At 35.2% G+C, this 23,600-nt stretch overlaps 1 protein-coding gene across 7 annotated transcripts in view; it reads left to right on the top strand.

Moving 5' to 3' along the window:
* LOC106134004 (hepatic leukemia factor) overlaps window positions 1-23,600 on the top strand; it is an 88,334-nt gene that overhangs the window by 41,300 nt on the left and 23,434 nt on the right. For 4 of the 7 annotated variants that reach the window (XM_013333936.2, XM_013333937.2, XM_013333938.2 and 1 more), the window contains one exon: window positions 17,034-17,072. The exons of 2 other annotated variants lie outside the window; for them this stretch is intronic. In XM_013333936.2, the coding sequence (XP_013189390.1) occupies window positions 17,034-17,072 (39 nt within the window). Of the gene's footprint in view, window positions 1-15,893; window positions 16,062-17,033; window positions 17,073-23,600 lie in introns of those variants that run through there. One more of the 7 variants, XM_013333940.2, reaches the window with a different exon arrangement.

Genomic DNA, 23,600 nt, shown 5'->3' on the forward strand with positions numbered 1-23,600 from the left:
AGCACAGCCCGCAGCTCGGCCGCACCGCACAATATACAATCAATCCGATACATTTAATACCTTTTTGGGATTTACTGTCACTATTGAATATATATCTTCGTTGATCGAGTAGCGAGCTAGAACTCCAAAGAAAGAGCGTTCGAATTCTATCGCAGCCAGTTACCTAAGTGTTTTACATTCATAAGTTTTTATGATCTCAAGGTGAGAGAAACGATCACAAAAATACCTGAAACGTCATAAGAGTAAACTTTACAAACGAAAAACGTTATCTTAATTCTATTCATGACGTAAAAAATATTCTAGTTTTTACAGGCATATGCCGTCACAAAAATGACCTTTGCTGTCAAAAGCAAATACCTTTGCAGTATACACGCAAAGGCTTGCGATATTTAAAAAATGCTCGACTTTTAGACAGGCTTTCAAATACACAAAAGGCGTATTTGTGCACTACATGATATCCGACAAAAAGAATTGGTAACTTTTATGTGTTATTATGTGCACATAAACGTATTATGTGCACATAAACGTATTATGTGCACATAATAACACTGTGTGGAGAATAGGACCACTCCATCTTTTTCCCGTAGATGTCGTAAAAGGCGACTAGGAGATAGGCTTATAAATTTGGGATTCTTCTTTTAGGCGATGAACTAGCAACCTGACACTATTTGAATCTCAATTCTATCATCAAGCCAAAAAGCTAAATGTCTCAGTATCAGACTTTTCAAAACTGTTGGCTCTGTCTAACCCGCAAGGGCTAAAGACGTGACTATAAGTATGTATGTAGATAAATAAGGCCAGTCAGGAATTTATTTCCCATTGTAGGTGAAACATCACATCCGTACACACGTTCAGTTGATAGGTACTCAAAGATTGTATCGATTCAAGACATCGACAATTAATATATTTTACAACAACAGAGGAAATAATTGCCTATTTTGTATGTTAGTACATTGACCGTCAATCTATTACATCAGTGTTACATAATTTATATGTAATTGTATCTGTGAATAGCTAATTAGTTTTGCAGCGGAGGCAGAGAAGTGGTCGGAATCTCCCTTCGCTTCTCGCATCAGTTTGGACACTCGCCATGTCGTCATGCATTGATTGTCAGTCCGTCATCGTAAATCCTGCAATAGTATGCTTGCTTTAGTACATAAAGCTATTTTTAAAGTTCCATTGATGCGTGACTCAGTTTGACGTAAAAATAATGTTTTCCGACAAAAATAAAACAGACTGTAAACCTATTGAACGACAGAAACCTGTGTTTATGTTTACAGGCGTCTATCCTACATCTTTGTGCTCCCGACTTCAATATATAATCAATGCAGTATAAAAAAATAAATAGGTAGGTTATTTGATCCAGTAAAATATAATACGAAATATCTTAAAAATTTCTTGTTTAAAGATTTTGACGTCATTCACAGGCTTTATTAGCCGGAGTACGAAAACTGGATTAATCATTTCGTTCAAGTTACCTATTGTTTGTGCCATTGTCTTATCTTGTTTACCAACACCAAAACTTGAAAAGTGAAAAATAAACAACTTCTACTTTATAGTATAATACCCAATTCATATTAACGACTTGTATTTAATATTTGCCAGGTTTCTTTTTTTTATCCCACTCTGGGTTCGATTTTATTTAATTAGTATCATTATTTTGCGATTCTCCTCCTACGATAACTACTATGATTACTATTTATTTCAGTTTGACGCCCAGTGTTTTAAAATCAGAAATATTATCTTCAAATTCCAATATCCCACTTATTTTGTCAGTTTCACACGTATGATAAAATTCACAGTAATCCCATTTTCTCTTAAAAACGAAATCTCGCTACCGTAACTCGGTTTTTCTACCGTAAAAAGGTTATGAGAACCAGGTATGGTCCAATACCAAATAGGTTTATTTATTTAGTCTCTTCTTTTAGGGACCTTCACGCTTCTTGTTTTATCCAAAAAGAAGTTATAGGTGGTCAAAATGGATGGTACTCGTACCCGGCCATGCCGCTTCATTGCTCGACTTGTAAAGTGGGGCACTAGCCATGCCCCAAGATAGTCATTTTATATCTATTGTAGTCGTCGATAAATAAGTTTGTAGCGGGCGCGATGATTCGGATCGACCGCCACCAAAGGAAAGATCTTCCGCCAGGCTAGGTGTTCTGCCTGGGAAACCGCGGTTCCGACAATGTTGTGTCGGATGTTGTATATATAGCTCCAATCCGAGAAATCTTTGCTTGCGCGATTGAGGATTTTCGCTGTTTATGACTGATAGCGACGCGTGATTCTATTTTTTATTTTGGGCGAAATCTATACGTCACACGTATAGATTTCGCCAAAAGTTTAGTTTGTTTCGGAATTTCTTCTAAATTTGAACTTTAGATCAATAGGAACTTATAGCTATTATTGTTTGACCCAATTGAAAAATAAACTATTTACATAACAGCACCACTGAAATATATTTGAATATAGTATTTTATGGTGCTAAAATAAAATACGAAATATTAATTGGAGCTTAAAACTTCACAGAATTAAAGGTATTAAAAATATGTTTCAATATTTCCACCTTTGAATTGCATTCGTGGAACTTCAGTATTGGGGTTATACATTGTACGAGGTTTATTAAAACCAATTCATATTTTGCCAAAACCCAACACTCACTTCCACGAACCTCCAATAAATATCATGCCAATCAAATATGAAAATATATCCGTACTAATTGGAGTAAATTTTGTTATGGAAAACCTTTCTACATTCTTTTTTATATCACTTATTATTTTAATCTGCTCGAGGAATTTTCTTTTGTGTTTTTATTACGTGCGCTAAAGAATAAAGATAACTATATTGTATTACTATATAAAGATAATTAAATTGTACCCAGTTACGGTCGCGTACAGCTTCATCTACATTCATAACTCTTTTCATGCAAGGTCATCGCTACTCTTGACCTGATCTTTCGCCAGGACGTCCCCGACAAATGTTCAAGGTACGTTCGTCTAGGCCATCCGACTCCAACGTTCTCACTCTCCTTGTATATTTAATAAGTCGATCTCTTTTCATTTATCCTCTCGACATAAATAATCTACCATACCATACTATCCATCGCAAATCCCACGAATCCGCTATTGTAGAAATATGTCAGTGTTAGATTGTGTGAAAATATTTGCTAAAGTTTGTACGATCGGCTGAATGCCTCAGAGGATTTACCTCGGTTTGTAAGTTTTATCGAATTTAAATTTCTTAAAATGTTTCCAGAGTTCAACATAACTTTTTATTGATGTACCGATTGAAATAACTATTACGATATACCTACTAGTGAATACAATTAAATAGTATTATTGTGTGACGTTATGAAACACTCCAATAAAACACGAAATAACAAGCCTCTCAAAACACAAAACACACACAGTTTACAGTTCCTAAAATATACAACAATTTTAAATCTGCACCCGTTTGAAGACTTGTTAATAATAATTTTGAAATGAAAAGCAAGAATTATACTGATAGCTTTACACATACCTATAAGTAAGGGAGTCTATGTTTTGTCTTAACCAAGTCACTGGTTAAACCTTCTTAGGCAAGGCAAGTATCGTTCTCTCATTTTGTTTGTGGAACTGCTATCCTAAAATCCGGGTTATATGCCATCTCATGTCAGCTAATTGATTTCAGCAAGATGTAGTGATTAAACGTCACGGCATAGTTATTGGTGTGAATTTGAATTACCTGTAGGAACCAATTAATACAAACGCAGTGCCTCATTTGTGAAATTGGCATTATATTTATAGGCGATATAACTCGTTCTCTCTTACCCGTCTTTTGTAACAATTGACAATATTTAATTTAAATAATTAATATGGTAACTGCTTACTACCATTTAGAAGTTTATTAATTTTTTTAAGTTTATTTTTTTATTCCATATTGCCGATTTGCTTCTAGGCCTGTGGTCAAAACTCTGAAAAAGATCGTTTTGTTTCTTGACCTTCCAATGTTCTTTTAAATGATTATATGGAAGTCATGATACCTACCTAGTTGTTAAACAGCATTTTCAACATTATTTTTTTTAAATTAGGTCTAAAATATCGACGACCTTGTGTAGATGTATAGCATAACAGTACACACGAAAAAGACTTTCATTGAAATTTGAATAGTGATATAAATAATAATGATAAAAATATCGTCGTCTTAATTTTGGCGACTGATATAGTAGTAGGGTATGTGCTATTAGATATCCACATTATCGGATGAATTACAATGTAAACACATGTGATGCAATCATGAGTAAAACTAAATTTCGGCCATTCTGACACAACATTGTTAGTTTGCTTTTAACTCTACCATTTTATGTTTTTTTAATATTTTGCGATAGAGTTGAATACCTTTCAATCATAACCTTACTCTGTTACTACAGCGACTTATGCTTATGCGATGAGTAAAAAAATTACAAATAGTTCATGTAAAAATGGGGCGAGTTGGTGGCAGGCACCTGATCATTTCATTAAAAACATTTCCAAATTTTTGACAACATCACTTAGGCTTAAGTATAACTTTGTGCAGTAATGCAATTTGTTATTGCTACATAGACACCAAAATATTACCTACTTACCCATCCTCCTCCTCCTTTGACGGCCTCTGTGGCGCAGCGGTAGTACGCTTGTCTGTGACATCGGAGGTCGCGGGTTCGAATCCCGGCCAGGGCATGATGAGAAAAGAACTTTCTCTGATTGACCTGGGTCTTGGATGTTTATCTAAATAAGTATTTATTATAAAATATAGTATCGTTGAGTTAGTATCTCGTAACACAAATCTCGATCTTACTTCGAGGCTAACTCAATCAGTGTAATTTGTCCCGTATATATTTATTTATTTTATTTATTTATCCTCCTCCCGTTAGTTCTGGTTGCGAGTTTTCGTTTATCTCTGCAGTCCTTTCGTAACTACGATCAAGGAGTGTCCTACGCAATCATGGAGAATAACCTAAGCTATAATTTCATCATAGTTTAATTCTTGCTTTAAATAGTCAGAGATCTAACTAAAGTGTGACTTGAGACGCTCTAGACTCTTTTATCTTTGAAGTATCCATTTAAATTATACTTTAATAACCTTTTAGCTATCTAGAAAAATTGCTTTCTTGAAAAAAATCTGATAGACACTCAAACTATTTAAAACAAAAACAAAGCTGCTCAAAACGATAAATTAAATTTTTTACAACTTATAACTATTCAACGTCTTCATTGTTATATTTTCTCTATTTTTAGAAAAGGTGTAATTGTAATTATTAATAATTAGGTTTAGTTTTTAAATTAACGTTTATATTAAGAGTGATGAAAAAAATTTGAATTGCATTTTACAGTATTTCCTTGTTGCATATCAGCACATGCAGTAAATATCCACCTTCCCACTGAATGTCGTAAGCATTTCTCCCACGAATAATCAGATAAACAGACGTAATGTCAGAATCCCGGGCTCGCTCGTAACTCCCGCTCGAAATAGTTCCCTTGTACACACTCCGGTATCGATGGTCGTTCCCACAGCACCAATAACTGTGGAGCAAAACAACTATGACGTCAGAATGAATAGTTCCGTCAAAAAATAGGTGTAAAGAATATTAACGTAAACTGATAAAGGGAAGTAGTGTAGTGCTTTGTCAAATATACTTGGTTAATGAAAGTAGTAGTAGATATCGACAATTGACAACATTCAGTGATTCAACCTACGAGTATCTTTATCACTGTTTCATCTAATAGCGAATCTTGATCCCTCCGGAGAAATCTCTTTATTTTGTTCATGTTCTAACATGATTTATTTTATCAGGGAAACTATCTTTATAAATTTATATAGATTGGTTATTATATTAATCTTCAGAAACATTAATCACCAATTGATATTATGAAAAGTTAATCGAGTTTCGCTGGGTAAAAATTACTTATACAAATATAAGAAAATTAATTTGGAAATTTTATGAAACATTCATACACAACTAAGTGAGAATTCACTTTACAAGTCTGAACTTAAGCATCCAGCAACAGTAAGACCACAAGACCATTAGTTATTTGCAACTGGTACAGCAAAAATACATTAATTAAAATTATTATTTTGATACTCCGTACATAAAATCTGATAACCGGATTAAATACAAGTACTCATGTCTGCCAACTATTAGGCTTTATTCAATAGTTGACTGCACATGCCATGTTCTAATTTTCTAAAACCAAAAAATATATCGAAGATTTTCTTTGCCAAACTATTCAGCAGTTTAATGGGAAAGTTAGGTGTCAGGAATTTTAAAAGTAAAATATAATGAATCGCATAGCGTACAGCAACATTAACGTTTTGAATTGACTATACTATAGTAAATAATACTCACAATACTTCAACTGTTTACTGTATGTTATTGGTGAAGTAGTCACGTCGCATGACACTGCTACATACATCACCCTGTCGCTCCGGCGTTCGAGCCGTGATGGATGACTATATAACGTACTTTTGTGTCGGCTCTGATCAGTATTCGGTTTGGAAATCCTATTGAAAATTAAATTAGAATTTACTCATGAATGATAAACTTAATTTGTCAGAGGAATAAGCCAATATAGTCCACCCCTGCTCGTTGCCTATGTATGTCAATAGAAATTATTTGAAACCCAAGCAATACTTGGTGAATTTTCATTCAACATGACTTTTTATTACAAAATAAAACCTAAATAAAGATGAAATCTTTATTTTAGTTCTATGTTTAGTTTATCATAGAAATCGGAATAACTTTTAATTGTCCCGAATACTTGATAAATTGGATCCAATTATTAAAGACCCATAGGTATGTTTGACTTATTTCATTTCATTATGTTAAGAATTCACGTTCTAATGCTTTCCCCATTGTCGACATCTAAACATTCATGCTACAGTACCGAGGGTACATTCATTCCCAATTTGCGGATTAATTCAGCCAGCATGTTATTATGACTTAATTAATTCAATAGCAAAAGGTCGCGACACAATTAATGTTGCCACTGCCACTGACGCAATCGAAACCAAAACAAATTCGAGATGAATAGCGGTTCGGGTCGGGGAGGGGGAGGGGATCACCGGCTTATAATCGCATTAGTACACAAATAACCACTTCATCGGCCACCATTCAGCATGGCTTCAGCAGTTTGGCAGAAACGTGAAATGTACAAGACGTAGAAAATGAAAAGTAAATTTGTAAGAAAGTTTGAAAAAGGGATCTTTTTCTTTCACGCCATTTTTTACCGGAGCCGTCCGACTTTTCCTTCTATTTTTTCCATTTCATCTCAATTCAGTCTCATCAGATATCATAATGCAAAGACAAATTGTGCCTTTCCACTGAGTCGGCAGGTCCCACTCACGGCCGCTTGCCTTGGACCGCCCTCAAGGGCCAGCATAAAGTAGATCAAGTGGACGGCACTAAAACTGCTCTAATTAGTGACGCTGCTCGCTTTGTGCCGCGTCCGCACCAGCAGCGCCCAAAGATAACTTTTTGTTTGATACCAGCGTATTCATATTCGTTTGTTTTTAAATTAATAGTAAGCTATGTAGGTTACGGCAGAGTAGAAATTGAAGGATAAAAATAAGAGTTTAATAAAAAATACTCGTAATAAATTACTAATATCAATGTGACCAATTTTTTAGAACTTTTTTCTTATGGGATTATTGAGTAAATAATTAAATTTTACAATTCAAAATAACTGACGTAGTATTTCATAATATACAATGAAATAATTAAATACACTTAAGAGCCAAAATAATGGCTAATCCAACTTACCCGGACCTAATGACTTTTGTTGCCATAATTCTATTCCTACACGTGTTATTAGAAAAGTGAAACTGACTGCGTGCCAAAGAAGAAAATAAAAATGTTTTGATAAAACTTTGAATTAAATTTACTCCCTCGTGCTGTTATTTTATGCGTCATAAACACATAGAATAAAATGAAGTTTGAATACCAGCGTTAATAAGAACAATGAAGAATGCGATTCTCTGGCGATGTCGATGCTCCGGATCTTTTAGAAGATGATTGTCTCCAAGGAATGACATCTATAAACTACCGTCGAACAATTCGAGACACATCAGAGAGCGAACATAAATAAATGAAAACACAAATAGCCCACAAAAATAGAGAATGTGAATAACTGACACAGTTTCGAACGAAACTCTACCGCGTGGATTTTATTGTGCGTCAATTAGGTACGAGTATATTACATTAGCATGCTTACCACAAAAAGACAAAATCTGTTTCAAGCGTTTAATTAAGCAGATGCCTAATCATCATCATAATATGTCTTAGGAATGTCTTCTCATCGTCGTTGCGACGCCTGCCTATTCTAGTCTCGCCTCGTCTCGGCGCCCAGTTGTACTACACAAAGTAATGCCATTGTCTCCATGCTGGAAACGGTTTCTGGCTGTCAATCAGCTGATCCTCACCAGAATTTACCGATTCTCGCAGGAATCTCTATCGTCAACAGTTTTATACGCACAAGTGGGTGTCTCTCGTGACCTGCCTAAAATGTGAATCATGTGATTTGGCACCAACGTTGGCTCCAATAGTACGTCAACATTAACTAGTTATTTCTGCCGCTGCGCGACGCTTGGCAACAATATAAACAGTAGGTTTGTTTTGTTCGCGATAGGCTTAGCGTTGGCATCGCCGCGCGCCCTGGCTCGCCTCACGACGACCAGTCATATCTTGAGATAAAATTGGGGTGAGAGGGGTGGAAGAAACGAGACTTGGAAAAAACTACATCGGCCTTGCTCGGACGAAACTAATAGAAACATACATAATATAATCGCCGCTTGTCTTACATCTCTTTTCATTTGTAATAAAGTTTGCATACTTCTTTTGCTTCATTCTTCAATCTTTATATATGTTTACATTACAAAAGTATAGTTTGTCATATTCTCGTTCTTTTATTTATATTAATGAAAAGTTAGAACAAAGATCGTTCGTTCTTTTTAAAAATATACGTCGGAAGGCCAAAACAGAGGTTTTCGTGACAAAAATCTGACTTTGGCTTCGTTCTCCTGCCTCCACAGTCAACCCCATCTGCCACCCCCTGTCTCGGGGGTGCAGTGAACCGCTCATGTAATCAGCTGTTACACTGGGGACTGCGGAGTTAAAAATAACACAATCACGGTAATCTGAACCTTGGGGTTGTGTGCTGCAATGGTTCATGATCGGATTTGCCGTGAATGAATGCTGCTGAACTTGACGAATTATGAAATAGAACCTTAGTCCAAGATTCGAGATTTAACACTAGTATTAGAACATTATCAAGCATTTGGGCCTTTAAAGAATTTATAAAGAAGAGAAATTAAGCCATGCAGCAAAATTTCAGCTCCATTTCTTCACTTGTTCTTGACATCGTCCAGTTTAAACGTCGGTCAAAGCAAAAGTGTGGTGGTATGAAGTATCTTAGCCAGCTAGCTAGCTAGAATAGACACTGTTGAAAGGCTTGTACCTATCGAAGACGTTTTCTTAACGACACCTTAATATTTTGTCAAAAACATTTACTACAACGCGAAATTGACGCAGCAGAGTCACGTTATTATAACAATCACCGAAATCCCCAACATTGCTTCCTAGAAAACACACATTTTTAAATGCTTAAATGGATTTTATCGCATGCATCGTAAGAGCAAATAATCATGAATTCAGGAAATCCTGTTTCAGTACGGGTGGGGTGGGGACGGGTTAGGTTCGGTGCCGGCGGTGCGACGACGCCGGCGGGTCTCGCGCGCGCCCCGCCCGACGGCGCGGCGCCGATACCCCCCGCCTTTACAAATAACTTAAGACCTTGCTCAAAATAAGCCATAAAATCCTACTTTCAAACCAGAAAAAATAGTAGTAATTCTACAAAAACGAGTTCTAAACACAATATTTTTTTATTTAATATTTACGCTAGAGTCTGCGGAACAATGCAAACAAAAGAAGTTTTGCCACGAAGCCCATAATTGGAGCGTTCATTGGAATTCACCATCAAAATATAAAATCGTTTCAAAAAATTTGTTAATTCAATATTCATGCAATAAAATTTTCCACCAAAACATAAAACGATGGTTTTTGTTTTGGTGGAAAGCTCTTTCTTTCTGCTAAAATGAAAAGATTAAAATATAATTTAAATATTTAAACCTTAACTTGTTTATTTGCCTACATTTAAATCTCAAAGATTTTTAATTCTTTACAGTCGCTGCAATAACTTTCAGTAGTAATGTAACATCTTCATTTTATACGCGACTAAAAACTGCATCGAGCAAACAGTACACCGGTTAGCTATAAATTAACATGAAGGTTCGCAATGTTAAAGCAAGAAATGCTCATTTCAATGTCTAAATCTCAATTTCATTACGTTGCTGCAAAAATACCAGTAACCATATATCATCTTCACATATCACGCAACTTACAACTGCATGGAGCAAACAGTACACCGTTTAGCTATTAACATGGAGGTTCACAATGTAGGTCGAGCAGTCAACCTCATTGTCCGACCCCCGTTTCCGAGAATATCGCTATATTGGGTTGGAGTGACCAGTGGCCGCCCTCCGTGCCCCGCCATGTCATCGCACGCCACCGCTGCAGATGCTTCTTCCCACGACTCAATAATAGATTCATTGCTTTCTGAATTGCATTCAGGAGAATACTCATTTCTTAATGTTGCATTGTAAAATCTAATATCAACAAAAAATCTCTCGAATTTCGGATAGCAATTCGAATATCAAAATTTCATCAACACTGTGATAATGCTTTATATAATAGAAGAAGAATATTTATGAAAATAATAACGGGCTATATACACAGACCATATAGGTCAATACAAAAAATTTGCATATGTTCTTGAGGCAATAATTGGATGCACAAGTTGCAAATACATTTTTTAATGAATAATAATACGAGTACATATAATTCGAACGCTATGGAGAAGAAACTTTGGAAAGTCAGGGATCTTTTAATTTGCCTTGACCAAATATTTAGGGAGTTCTATACCTAAATACTCGATGGACAAGTTTCAAAGCTTTTAATCTATTTTACCAGTTTTTATTTAGTTTCGCCTGTCCCAGTGTCTGACCGTAATCAAAATTTAAATTTAAATTTGACCCACTTTCTGACGTTTAAATTACTATAAACATTGTACACACCTTTAAGTTAGATCTTATTCATCAGCCCAAATACTACTTTCTTTGGGATCAGTCATTTCTGGTTTGCCACATTAAATGGCGAAGCAATATATTTCTCTCCTCAAAACATTTTCAGTTGGATCCTCATAATTGGGTCCAATCATATTTTCATCTGTCGACTTAAGGTCCGCCAAAGACAAAGCTTTATTATAACAAAAACGTACAAATATTTTATATTCGCTTATTTCAGTTCATCATAAATACATATAATACAGTATAAATCGAATGGCTGTACATAAAATATTTTTCCAAAAACCTGAGAGGGCGAAGAAGAGAAACAGACAAAAAATTAACAATTTTTGGAATTTTAACTGCCTATGTGGTACGTTATAGAGTTATGGAAAGAAGTTATGGTCAAATGAAAATTTGATTCAAATCTTTTAAACAGAGTTTAATGCGGTTACATACGTATTCAATTTAGGTATACCTAGAATTTCTACTTTGTTTAGTCAATTGGCACGGAAGTAAGGATACCATAGCATTTACTGTAAGTTAATTATAGGTCTGGATAGTTGCAGTCTCCACAGGTTACGCGAGAAGCGACCTAAACGCGGACAGAGCCGCGGTGAATAGCTAGTGTTTAATAATAATTTTTAACAATAAAATTACTCAATTCATTCCATTTATGTTTGCCTAATTTGTTTTATTATAAATATTATTTTGTTTTCATAAATCAAATGGGCATATTTAAAAAAAGTTATAAATTTTGTTAAGCTATGTATACGATAAGCACAGAGACAATGCGTCTTCAAACTAATTGATAAATATTTTTAAATCTCACTCGATATACGTGCTAAGAGTGGGTTGATCAGTTGATCATTTAGGTATTTCTCACTTGGTGTCGTGTATTGAGTTGCCATCGGACCCGTCAATTCAGCCGAGCCGGACCACCCGCCCTGCTGCTTGTCGCATTTCCGTTTGTTGACAATCACACTATTATGTGTTCCACATGATACCCTTTCACTGACGTGGCATTCGAAACTTAATTTTGTTGGCGGTGAAAAAGGTTTTTTTTTAGCTTTTCTGCATTTCCGAAGCGTTATTTTAGAGAAAAATAAACTCATTAGTCCATGCTTTCAACATTAGGTTTCGCCTTCAAATAACTTAGGTACGTATACTCTCGTCATTTTATACAAAAAGTAGAGACACTAAATGCGGCGGTATTTTTACTGAACAGAACACCCAACTACATTCACTCGATCAAAGTTAATAGCGGGATCCAATAAAAAGTAATAAATGGTCATTAGAACGAGACAGAGAGTAATAATTACTTACTTAATGTTTGGTCCTTCTAAACTGAACATTTCTAAATACAAGTTAATTGAAAAAGGTCTTGGCTCACGATGAGACACAAGAATTGATCTTTGTTAAACACTACATAATATATAAAACAAAGTCACTTTCTCTGTCCCTATGTCCCTTTGTATGCTTAAATCTTAAACTTAATCTAAAACTACGCACCGGATATTGATTCGATTTTTTTTCAATAGATAGAATGATTCAAGAGGAAGGATTGTATGTATAATAACATCCATTAAATAGTGTAGAAATACTGTTATTTTTGAGGTTTCTAATGTGATGTCATTATTTATCATATTTTTCCGCTTACATTGCAAACGCAGGCTTCAGCCTGCGTATATAGTAGCATATGCAGTAGGGTTCATCCTTCGAGATTTATCAAAATAATGTACCTACTAATTATTCGTACACATTGAAAAGGTCTACAGAAAACTCCGCGATGGTATATGTCTATCTCTCATGTATATCCTGCAATAACATTTTTGTCATTTACTTTTTACGACAAATAATGGCAAATTTTGAAGCGATTTTAACCAATACATCATTAATCCTTATCCAATTTAATAGCTTAAATACATTGTGATTTAATATAGATCTATATTAAATCACAATGTTTTAAATTACAGCACAAGATGTAAATGAATATTTTGGAAGATATTACAAATTTAAAATTGCGGGCAGTAGCGCTTGCGGCAGTATTGCCCGACCGTGGCGGCGGCAGCGTGCCTATAAAAAGCTGTTATGTGATAATTGTTGTAAAAATAAAATAAATCGCCACAGATTTTCTGTAATACCCGTGCAAAGCCGGGGCGAGTCGCTAGTAATAAATATGTTTAAAAGTACAAAACATCAAGGCACAGCCCGCTGGGTTTTGATTTGAAAACAATGTAGGTTCCATTTTTGTTCTAGGGGTGCACTAAGAGAGGATTTCCCGAAATTACCGTGGGAACGAAAATAAGGGGAATTTTGACGCGGGCAACCAACAAAAATCACCACTATAATTTTGGCGAAATGAATTTACTTTTAGCCAAAAACGACATGTGGAATTTATACCGAAATTGATTTATCTAGAACAATAATGCAGCCTTCATAGTTAGGCAAGAGTGAGCATCGATCATAACCTGTTATTTCTATGCAGCAACACCCCTAAAACTTTATCTCGACGTTGACGTGCATATTTGGGTGAATTTAGAATAAACGAACAGATACGTCGCCAATCATCGCTGGTTGCTCATGATAAGATAAGCGTCACTCATCGTCGTCGGTGAAGGTGTGAACCTCGCGCATGCGTATTGAGTAACTAACGCACAGCTGATATTCCTTTCCCCCATTCTGACATTTTATTTTGAGCCGAAAGGGATCTGAAACGCATTTAAAAGAACTTTAGGTATTCTTCTAACATTTTCTTAAAACGGAGTCGTAATGCATTGGTTACGAAGCCGAAATGCTTTGGTTTTCGTATTCTGTCATCTAATAATTGATGCAGCGGATAGCGGTTCAGCTACTAATTCGTATTTTGATAAGTTTTTGAAAGTGGATACGGAGGAAGCAAACTCAGAAATAGTGCAACAGAATTTATGTTTAGTTGCCTTACCTTAAGCATTACATTAGCGGACTTCTAACCAACCGTTTGCATTTCAGCTGCTGACATAAAGTTATTGGAATACCGTTTACTTACAAAAATGCAACTGAAACGAAATGAAACCGCAGCCGAGCCGTTTCGGTTAAAAAAAAGGAGAGTAAGTGGGGGAAATTTTTAAGCTTTTCTTACCGGTGAAGTCTTTTCAAGCCTGTCCAAGTAAACAAAATAGCCCGATGCTGATCTTAAAGTATAAAAAACTGACATTGTGATATGGTTTGAATACCTATTTCTGACCCACACGCCGTTCATTATTAAAAATGTCAATCTTTTTTCAAATTGTTAATTTTCCTGCATAGTTACTTTTAAAATCTGAAGGTGGTTTGATTCTTATTTAATTACTATTGAGATGAAATGAATCCATTTAGATTAAGTTACAGGATACTAATTTGTTGCTATTTAATCAGGTAAAATCTAAATTGTACCTAATGGACAAAGGAATATAAAACGCGATAATTCAGAAACGCAAGCTGGCAGATTGGCGTAATTTAGATAAAACGAAAGGTTCCCAGTCAGATTAGATTATAGTGTTTCTAAGTTATCTTGTTATTATTTACCTACTTAGATGACTTTATTGTGGCTCTCTCTCTCACACCTCTTTTTTGGGATGAAACAGAATGGGCACTTTTATGAGAAAGTGTAAGTTCATAATGGCATTTCTTTCACATTTGGTTTCCAGTTTCATATATGATCTTTTGTATTGATAGTATTTTTTGTAACCATACTGTTAATATTTGATGTAGGTATATTCCCACTCTTACTTTTTTTTATTTTTTACTTATATTTTATTAAGAATGCTTCTTGTTATTTTTTTTGGTTAATGTGTTTTTGTCTGCTTATAAGTCAAAAATTCATTTTGATCTTTTATTACGTTAATATATCATTTGTATACCTATCTTCCAATCTGTTACAAAATTCTTCATAAACGATTAAGACCCCAGCTTGCTTCAAGATAAGTGGCTGCTTTCCAACATTTCCCCCTCTCTTTGTCCTCGCACCCTCATTCTTGGCAAAATTTACTAAGGTTAACCAAACTCTTCCACTTTGATTTTGTCCGTTTTTATACATTGTCTATGTTTACTCTATATGTACTTCGATGTTGGTTAAATTATTATGTTGACGTGCATGGGTACCTAACAAGTAGCTCGGCGTTCTTGTTCATACTCCAGCGCTAATTGCATGTGCACCGATTGCGCTGTGGCCTTGCCGCGACCTTCTGACCCCGGTTCTGTCTTGGTCGTACCAACCGATCTCAATCTGATGAAAACTATAGAGAGATAGCTCTATCATCAAACTTTTCGTATCGTACATTTTCAACTCGCCGCTTGACCTTAGACATCTATTCATAACACAAATACATACCAAACGCTGTGCTATAATAGATAGCTATAGTGTTTCGTTGGCCCATTTATATGTTCAAGGTCGATCGTTTCATTACATGCAGCTGTGATATACTAGATGTATGTTTAAGTGGAGTTCCGCTTAGAACGGTTACTCAATATTATGAAAAGTGCGAGCACACTGTTAGGCTCGCGTCCACTACTATTATGTGAAATTATGTCACAGACGTAATACCACTTAATACGGCACGCGACGACGGCCGTCGTGGTAAACAGATTTTCAGTAGCGCCACCTGTTTACGCGGGCTGGAACATATCGTCACGTGCGATCTTGACAGGGTTGTGGAGGCTGCTTTATCGACCACGGTCGCCGCTAGCCAATAGAAGCTCGTTCTGTTTCACCGACACGGCCACGTGGGGCCAATAGCGCGCTCGTCGCTAGTCACAGTGTGCACATGTGACCGGCTTCTACTTATCACAAAATTCTATGGCTTACTCTTTTTCTATTGTAAATCTGCTAAGAGTCTTATTGGACCTATATTTATTTTACTTTATGCATGTTATATGGTGAATAATATTTTTTGTGGCAATGAGTCGACACGGTGAGTTTTTAATTGTTAACCAAACTAAATATACGAAAGTTGGCTAAAATATTGCAGATAAGGCTTATGTAGTAAAAGTAGCAATATCAAGGAGAACGCCATCTGTCGTACGCCTGCAAAACTAATCAGTGATTGTCGGCCCGACGATTCTACGCTGGAACCAAATGGGTTAGCTCAAGATAACAGATTGTCCTCACATTTCTCTAAATAAATTTTACTGTGAATTATAGATGGCGTTTTAAGAAATTAAAAAGTAGTAACCAATGATGATGCATTCGATGACGCGTGTGTTGAAGTCCGGATATTGATGTTCTGAGTTAGGTTCTTGACCCAGCCTATCCGATATTGACCCTATCTAACTGGATACACGAACACAAGATTTATAAGGAGCGTTGTTCACAGAGTATGATTGATAATATACTCTTCCAGTTATACCTAATTGGTTTTCTAGCAATTAATAAAATAATGGAATATACCTAACTGAAAGTAAAACCACGTTGTATTCAGAGTTATGAACCATTACCTTGATGTACTTTACTGTCTGTACGGCAATATTTAATTTAATTTGCGATTGCCAATTAAATTGTTTCTAAGTTACAAAGAAATCAACAGTGTAGGTACTTATTTCTATATATTTTATTCAAAATTGTTACTTCATATTTTTCATTAGTAGTATAGCTTTTTATCCTTGTATGAATTTTTATAATTTATTCCGTCATCTATTCTTACCAAGCTTTATTTATCAACCGAGCATACAGTCTTCAGTGTGATAAACTTATCCATTCAGCTTTTGACAAAAAGGTCTTACAGCAACACCGGCCTTGATGAAGTCCTGTGTTTCTCTAAGCGACATTGTTATATTTTGAAAGCAATTTTTATGAATGTTCAATGAAGATGTCTATATGTTTCATTTTTATTTGAGCATTGTTTTCTTTAGTTGCATTCTAACATATGATTTTTCGTTATTTACAGATTTCCTCAGCCACGGGGCTAGTTTCAACAAAAAATACGGTTAGTAATCATTGTACTATCATTTTATATCACTGCATGTTTTATTTTTGTATACCTATACATTTTATCAGGCGTCTGTTACGGGAACTTGTATGAATGTATGTATTAAGTTGTAAGTATTGGTTTAATCTTTTTCATTATGTGTGCAATGCATATCCTAAAAAGGGTTCATTTAAAAATAATAAATGCTCAAGGTCCTTAAAGGAAATAATCAATATATTGATTATATAAATATTCTGAAGAAGAATATAAACAAGCATAAAATTAAAGAAAATGTTTATTTTGTTATGATGATGAACGATATAAGTTACCCTTTCATTTCGTAGCAATACGTAGACCGCGTCGTAGACGAACCCGCTACGTCCGTGCGTAGCACCAGGAATATCGTAGCAGGATGCGCTACGAGCGTAAGCGTAGTACAATCATAGAAATCGGTATAAGTAATTATTATTTCTTAGACCATTTTTTTTTTTTGGGTAGGTACTACTGTCAACTATTACTACTTTGAAAAAATAAAAATAACTCTTGATCATATTGGCTGTTTCTAGTTTTATAATTATACTATAATAATGTGTGTATAATTATAAGTGTGCTACGAATGTACAGAGTGTAATAGAGTAACACATACTGGCGTTCATGCTCGAGAATGTATTACTCAAATCTATTACTAAAATAAAAATAAAAGATAACGATACAATAAATAAGATTTAAAAAAGTTTAAAATTTAAGAACAACAAATATTTACGTGTAAAAACAAAAAAAAATAATCGGAATAATAAATAAGATTTATAATGACCGAAATATTACATATTTGTGGCAACATCTCTAAATCACACGTAACAATAGCCTATCACACGCCGACTGTCAATCACAGCGAAGAAATTGACGTGGTAAGCCAATAGCAGCCAAGAATCTAAATTGCGCAAACAAAAATTTCATGGATTGGAGCATAAATACAAACCCCGACTCAACATCGTTGGAGCCGCGGTTCCCCAGGCATCACACCTAGCCTAGCAGAAGATATATTAAATAATTATAATGTAATGTAAAAAAGTACTTAGGTATTTCGTTTGGAATTTTATTATTTTATTATTTTTTGGGATGGTAGATTTTAAATTATTCCAAGTGTTTATTGTTAAAACGTGAGAATTTCTCAACAACTTTAAACTTGTGAGGGATCAGAAATATCAAAGCTCTTCTAGAAATAAAATGTTCAATACAATAGGTATAAGAAGAAGTATAACTTATACATTGCCAAAAGATAAACAGAAGATATAAGAGTTTTTATTAAAATGTGCGTTATAAATTAAAGTGCTTAATTCTTACAACATCTAGCTAAAGAAGAAACTTTTCTAAAGTTGCAGAAATCGCTAGACTGCCTTAAAGTGTACCCAAACACTATAACCTACTCGTTGCATTCAACTTTTATTTCGGCGGTCCTAAAGTGTACCTAAAAAATTTTGGGTGTCCAATTTGCCAAAGGGTCATCGTTTACGCGGAATGAGGCGAGTGGGCGAGGGCGGCGCCCGTGTTCACAACGTGACCCAGCCATATTTCCATCCCTCTTATTGTTACCAGTATAAACACGTCCTATAATAAATCGCCGAAACCATAAACTATTTGTTTTAATTATAACCTGCTTTTTTCACTATAAATTTTTCCCCCTTGGACTTCACAACTTTTTAAAACGGGTTCTAAGTGACATATACAACAAGTATATCTATGAAAACTGTATTGAATTTTATAAGTCGTTTTTGCGCGATGCGTGAACAAACTTGCAGGAGAAAAATAAACAGAAACCCTAAAATTGTTGTTTTGAACTCTAGTTTTTGTAAGTTCAAATTTTCGGTAACTTCTAACATAGTTTTTTTTTTTGCATATCGGTTACGCAATTTCTTTGTTAATTATAAACAGATCTTAATGATTTATTTTGTTTGAAATGTTCTCTTTGTTGTAAGAAATGGAATTCATCACGGAAAGATGTGATTACGGGAAATTGGAGAAATCGAAGCAGATCTTTAAATATTATGTACATTGATAATTTTATATTAACATCTTCAAAAAGTTTTTATCTAAATGTTATGTAAATTAAAAACAACTAAGATGAATGAAATTTAAAATCAAATTGTTTTGTTTTACCATACATGTTATGAATGGGTGTATGTATACCTAAATATTTATATCATACATTGAGCATGGGTGGACGAGTAATTAAGCTAACCTTCAAATGCTTATCCATCCAAAGACCCGGATTCTAAGCCTATGCATGTATGACAACAAATACAATTTCTGTGATTAATGCTTCTGTATATTTTTTTGTGTACATAAATAAAAAAATAACTATAAAAGCTAAACGATGCTGCCTTGCCTGGAGGAAAGCGTCTGTAGTCAGAGACTACATCTTTTCACTCCCGCATCCACCAAAAGTTAATAAATATATTTCAAGTAAGCCTGCGCAATCAGAACCTGGTCTAAGCAAGATGAGAGTCACGTCTTCAAATCTGTACTCTACTACTAAAATATTCATAAGTTTAGTAAGTAAACTGTGAAAACTAACAGATTGATACATCTTGTATTTTGGTTTATTGCATTGAAATTCAATGTCGCTGTAGAAAGTTTCTAAAATTCTTACTGAAGATTTTCATGATATTTTTACTCTTTTCATAAAAATGGATGTAACACTGATCAGATAATCTTGGTTTCAGAAACTCCTTATAGACAGACCAACTCCAACCTTAGGTACCGAACGATGATCGCTTACTATGTCATCTAAAGACTTTACACAAATAACAATACATTTTGCGGGAACCCTTCAGCAAACACCACCTTAACTTAGGTTACCATTGAAAATAATATCTACTTTTAAATAATGTATAATGTTCTTTGAAAGCTAGGCGCTTTTTGCTGATTTAGATTTTGTGCCGATAACATATGACAGCTGTTTTACACATACACAGAGGAGTGAGTGACATTGTTTCACATACATGCCCGTAGTGCGGTCGGCTTCCGTCCCGCGCCCCGCCCTCACTCTTGCACTTAATGAGATGCTTGAGCGTGACTCGCGCCGTCGATTTACTACTATATACTCAGCTGCGATTATGAATCCGCGCCTCGCCTCAACTAGGAATACTAAATATTTTCGCAATAAAGTTGTGCGGGCTGTTCGGCCACACATGACTCATATGTCTTTTATTTGCATTTATCAACCCATATTTACACAGTTTTAATCGACAAATAGAAAATAAATTGAAATTATAATTTAATATGATCGAAATTTCTAAAATTAATTTTCCTCCGAAAACCCATTAAGATTTTCGCTGCATGTAGGCTGTATTGTGAGAACCGCTATTGAAATTTTTCGTCTGCGTTGTTTCGCTCACGTGTTGCTCGCTGTGTTCGGGCCGTTGGGGTTCGGGAGGCTCAGGGTGTGGGGTGTTGGATAGGGTGCGAGGGGAGTGAGCCGGCGGACGGAGGACGAAGAGGGCACGTGCCTCGTGGTGTGCACGTTGCTCGCGAGCGTGCCGCGCGCACGTGGCCCTGAGCGTGCGGCCGGCCTGCGGCGTTTGCTCCTTCAATCCTGCCGCGTTCCGCTCCGGGATCGGTCGCGTCTGTCGAGTGGAGTTCACAACAGCAACGATTGAGTGTGTCACGGCGGACAGAGGGTCGGGGCGATGGCCGCGGCCCTTGGACCGACACGGCTACATAGATATGGGTCCGGAGGCTGCGTCGCAGCTGAGTCCGTGGTGCTCGCACGGCGGCCAGTTCGAGCGTAGCTTCCTACCGCCACCGGTGCCCGGGCCCACGGCGCCTCCGCCCCACTACCGCCGCCTGCTCCCCCAGATCACAGGTACTACCACCACCAGACGATATGGCCGCCAGGAGATACAACACTTCGACCGGCAGTGTTGTTGATACACAAAACAGAATGATAACACGATAACCAATAATTGTTGTTATTATAGTTGTTGTGTTTACGTTATCAGATATATTTTTTGGATGCAGTTTTGTGAAATACCGTTATTCAGGACAAGTATTCAAAACAACGGTACTTACTTAACCCAATTACAAATTTCACATATTGAAAATTAGTCTGCTTATTGATTAAAACTCACGTCATTTACATTAAAAAAATCGGTCAATTAGAAATGAAGTAGGTACGGCAATATTGCTTTATAAAAATAACACTATCGATTGATACGGTCAGTGTGAGAATACAAAGTTATTATAAATTAGCAAAAATTATGAAGCCATATTTAATTCTTATGTGAACGTAAACATAAATCGTGTCTACTATAGTAGATATGTACGGACACGTGGACACGTGAAATGTAATTGCTGCATAATGCCTCATTTAAACCATTCCGCCACAAAATAAAGTAAAATCAGAACTGACTCTACATATAATGTGTTAACTTAATATGCAGTTAATTCGAAGAGATAATGCCATGCAATTTTATAAACGATTTACACTGAAAACTTATAAATGATACATAAATCTAGGAACATATATTGATTTTCACATACCACAGTGATTTTTTAATATTCTCTTTCTACTCCATCTTCTTTATCTCTATCACTGAAGGATTGTTACTAACTTCATCCAATTTTATCTTAAATTCAAAGTCTTCTATCTTCTGCTTGAATTTAATCAGGTCAAACCGACAGGAGTACGTGGCCTTCTGATCAAGATTGCGCTCTATTTACTCCGTAAGGTATAAAGACGTGATTATACGTATGACTGTACGAAACAACAGGTAGGTAAAACTTGATGTTACCATCAATCATCGAATCGTCATCGTTTAATTTATCGGTTGTCATCATTTGAATTCATGATTATTTGTTTACTCACAAGTTTTTATTTTTATCTCCTTTTCATTGTTTCCGAACTATCTACGTATTTAAATTTTTAATTAAATTATATTTTAAATCCTGAAAAATAAAAACATAAGATGGCCAAAAATGAAAAAAAAAATCCTTTTGTAATATTGTTATGAAATGCCTACTTGTATTGTTGAAATAGGTGTACATAAAGATCATTATTTTTATATATTTATTTTATTTGTAAATAAACACGCGGGCACACTTCCGTACCTACTATACTGTGACACACTGTCCACGCGGACTATCGCATTCACCTTGCACGGTCAAGGCGACTCCACTGCACTTCTCAGCAAATCATCTGAACTCTATCTGCGTTTACAAGCTTGTGATTTGTTGTGACTTTTTGAGTGAATACTAAAAATAAATAAATAAGAAATTAACTGTAACTTATATTACTAACGTTACTTATTTTTTCTCAATTTCATCATTAAGCCATACAGCGGATCGTAGTCTTTCAGTCTTTTCAAAACTGTTCGCTCTGACTACCCAATAAAAGATAAAAACGTAATTATAAGTATTTCGTTTCATTAAAAAGAAAGAAGTAGTATATTCTTATCTCTTCGGGAAAGAAGCGTGATTCAGTTAATGATTGTTTATAAATGTATCTTCTCTGTGGTTTTAAAGTGACAAAGTTACAAAACAAACATGCATACAATTAAAAAACATCCAATATGTTTAATTTGTTCAATTATACAATGAGCCTTCTAAGTCGGAACTAGCTTTTGAAAAAAAAAACTTTATTAATAGAATAAAAATACTATATTTAATAAAGTATTTTTACGGAAGATTTTATACGTATTGATTACTACGAGTATATACTCTTATATAATCTTCCGATAAAAAATTATAGTCTATTCAGTCTTTCGAAGTTGAATCTGCTGATCAATCAGTTTGTAAACAAACATACACATGTCATTCCTTTACTTAGGTAACGTAAGGGCGTTACCCGTCAAAAGGCTCATCTCAATTTGTATAGGATAGTTAAAAATATTTTTCATTTTTAATTCAGCTTTCTTAGCGATTTGTTTAGATTCATAAACCAAGCTCGTTCGGAATGATTTTTGTTTGGCATTACCAGTATCTGCTCTAAGTATTTGAAAAAAGAGCTTTACTATCTCTGATCCCGCGGATGTCGTAAGAAACGACGATGTTATTAGAAACATTTCCGTCAACACATAGACAACCGCTGTTCTGAGGGTCTGAAGGTCTGAATTTTAATGGATTCCTTATATTATCTAGGGGCATTTCTGGAAATTCTGCGAGAACAAAAATAAGCGAGTAATTATAATAATTTTTTATATATGTGCACACAAAAAACAGATACCTATAAAATTATATCACAATAGCAAATAAATATTGGAGTACTAGTTTCCAAGAAGCCTGTGTTCAACGACAGGTTCCGCAATTTATCAAACATAGAAACATTTACTTTGCCCTGATTTTAGGCGAAAATCATCTTTAACGTCAACAAAATTGTCTTACTATATAAATAGTTTTGAAATATGAAATAAGTATTGCTATATAAAATAATTTTAAGTTTAATTTTGGGTATAAACGCGCTCAAATGGAGCTTAAATGGGTAGGCGGCCCGGTGTAAGCAGCGGGTAAAAGCAAGTAATAGATAGGAGGAGGTTTTAAAAAGTATCC

Source organism: Amyelois transitella, chromosome Z (assembly GCF_032362555.1).
Source record: "Amyelois transitella isolate CPQ chromosome Z, ilAmyTran1.1, whole genome shotgun sequence".
NCBI classification, from domain to species: domain Eukaryota; kingdom Metazoa; phylum Arthropoda; class Insecta; order Lepidoptera; family Pyralidae; genus Amyelois; species Amyelois transitella.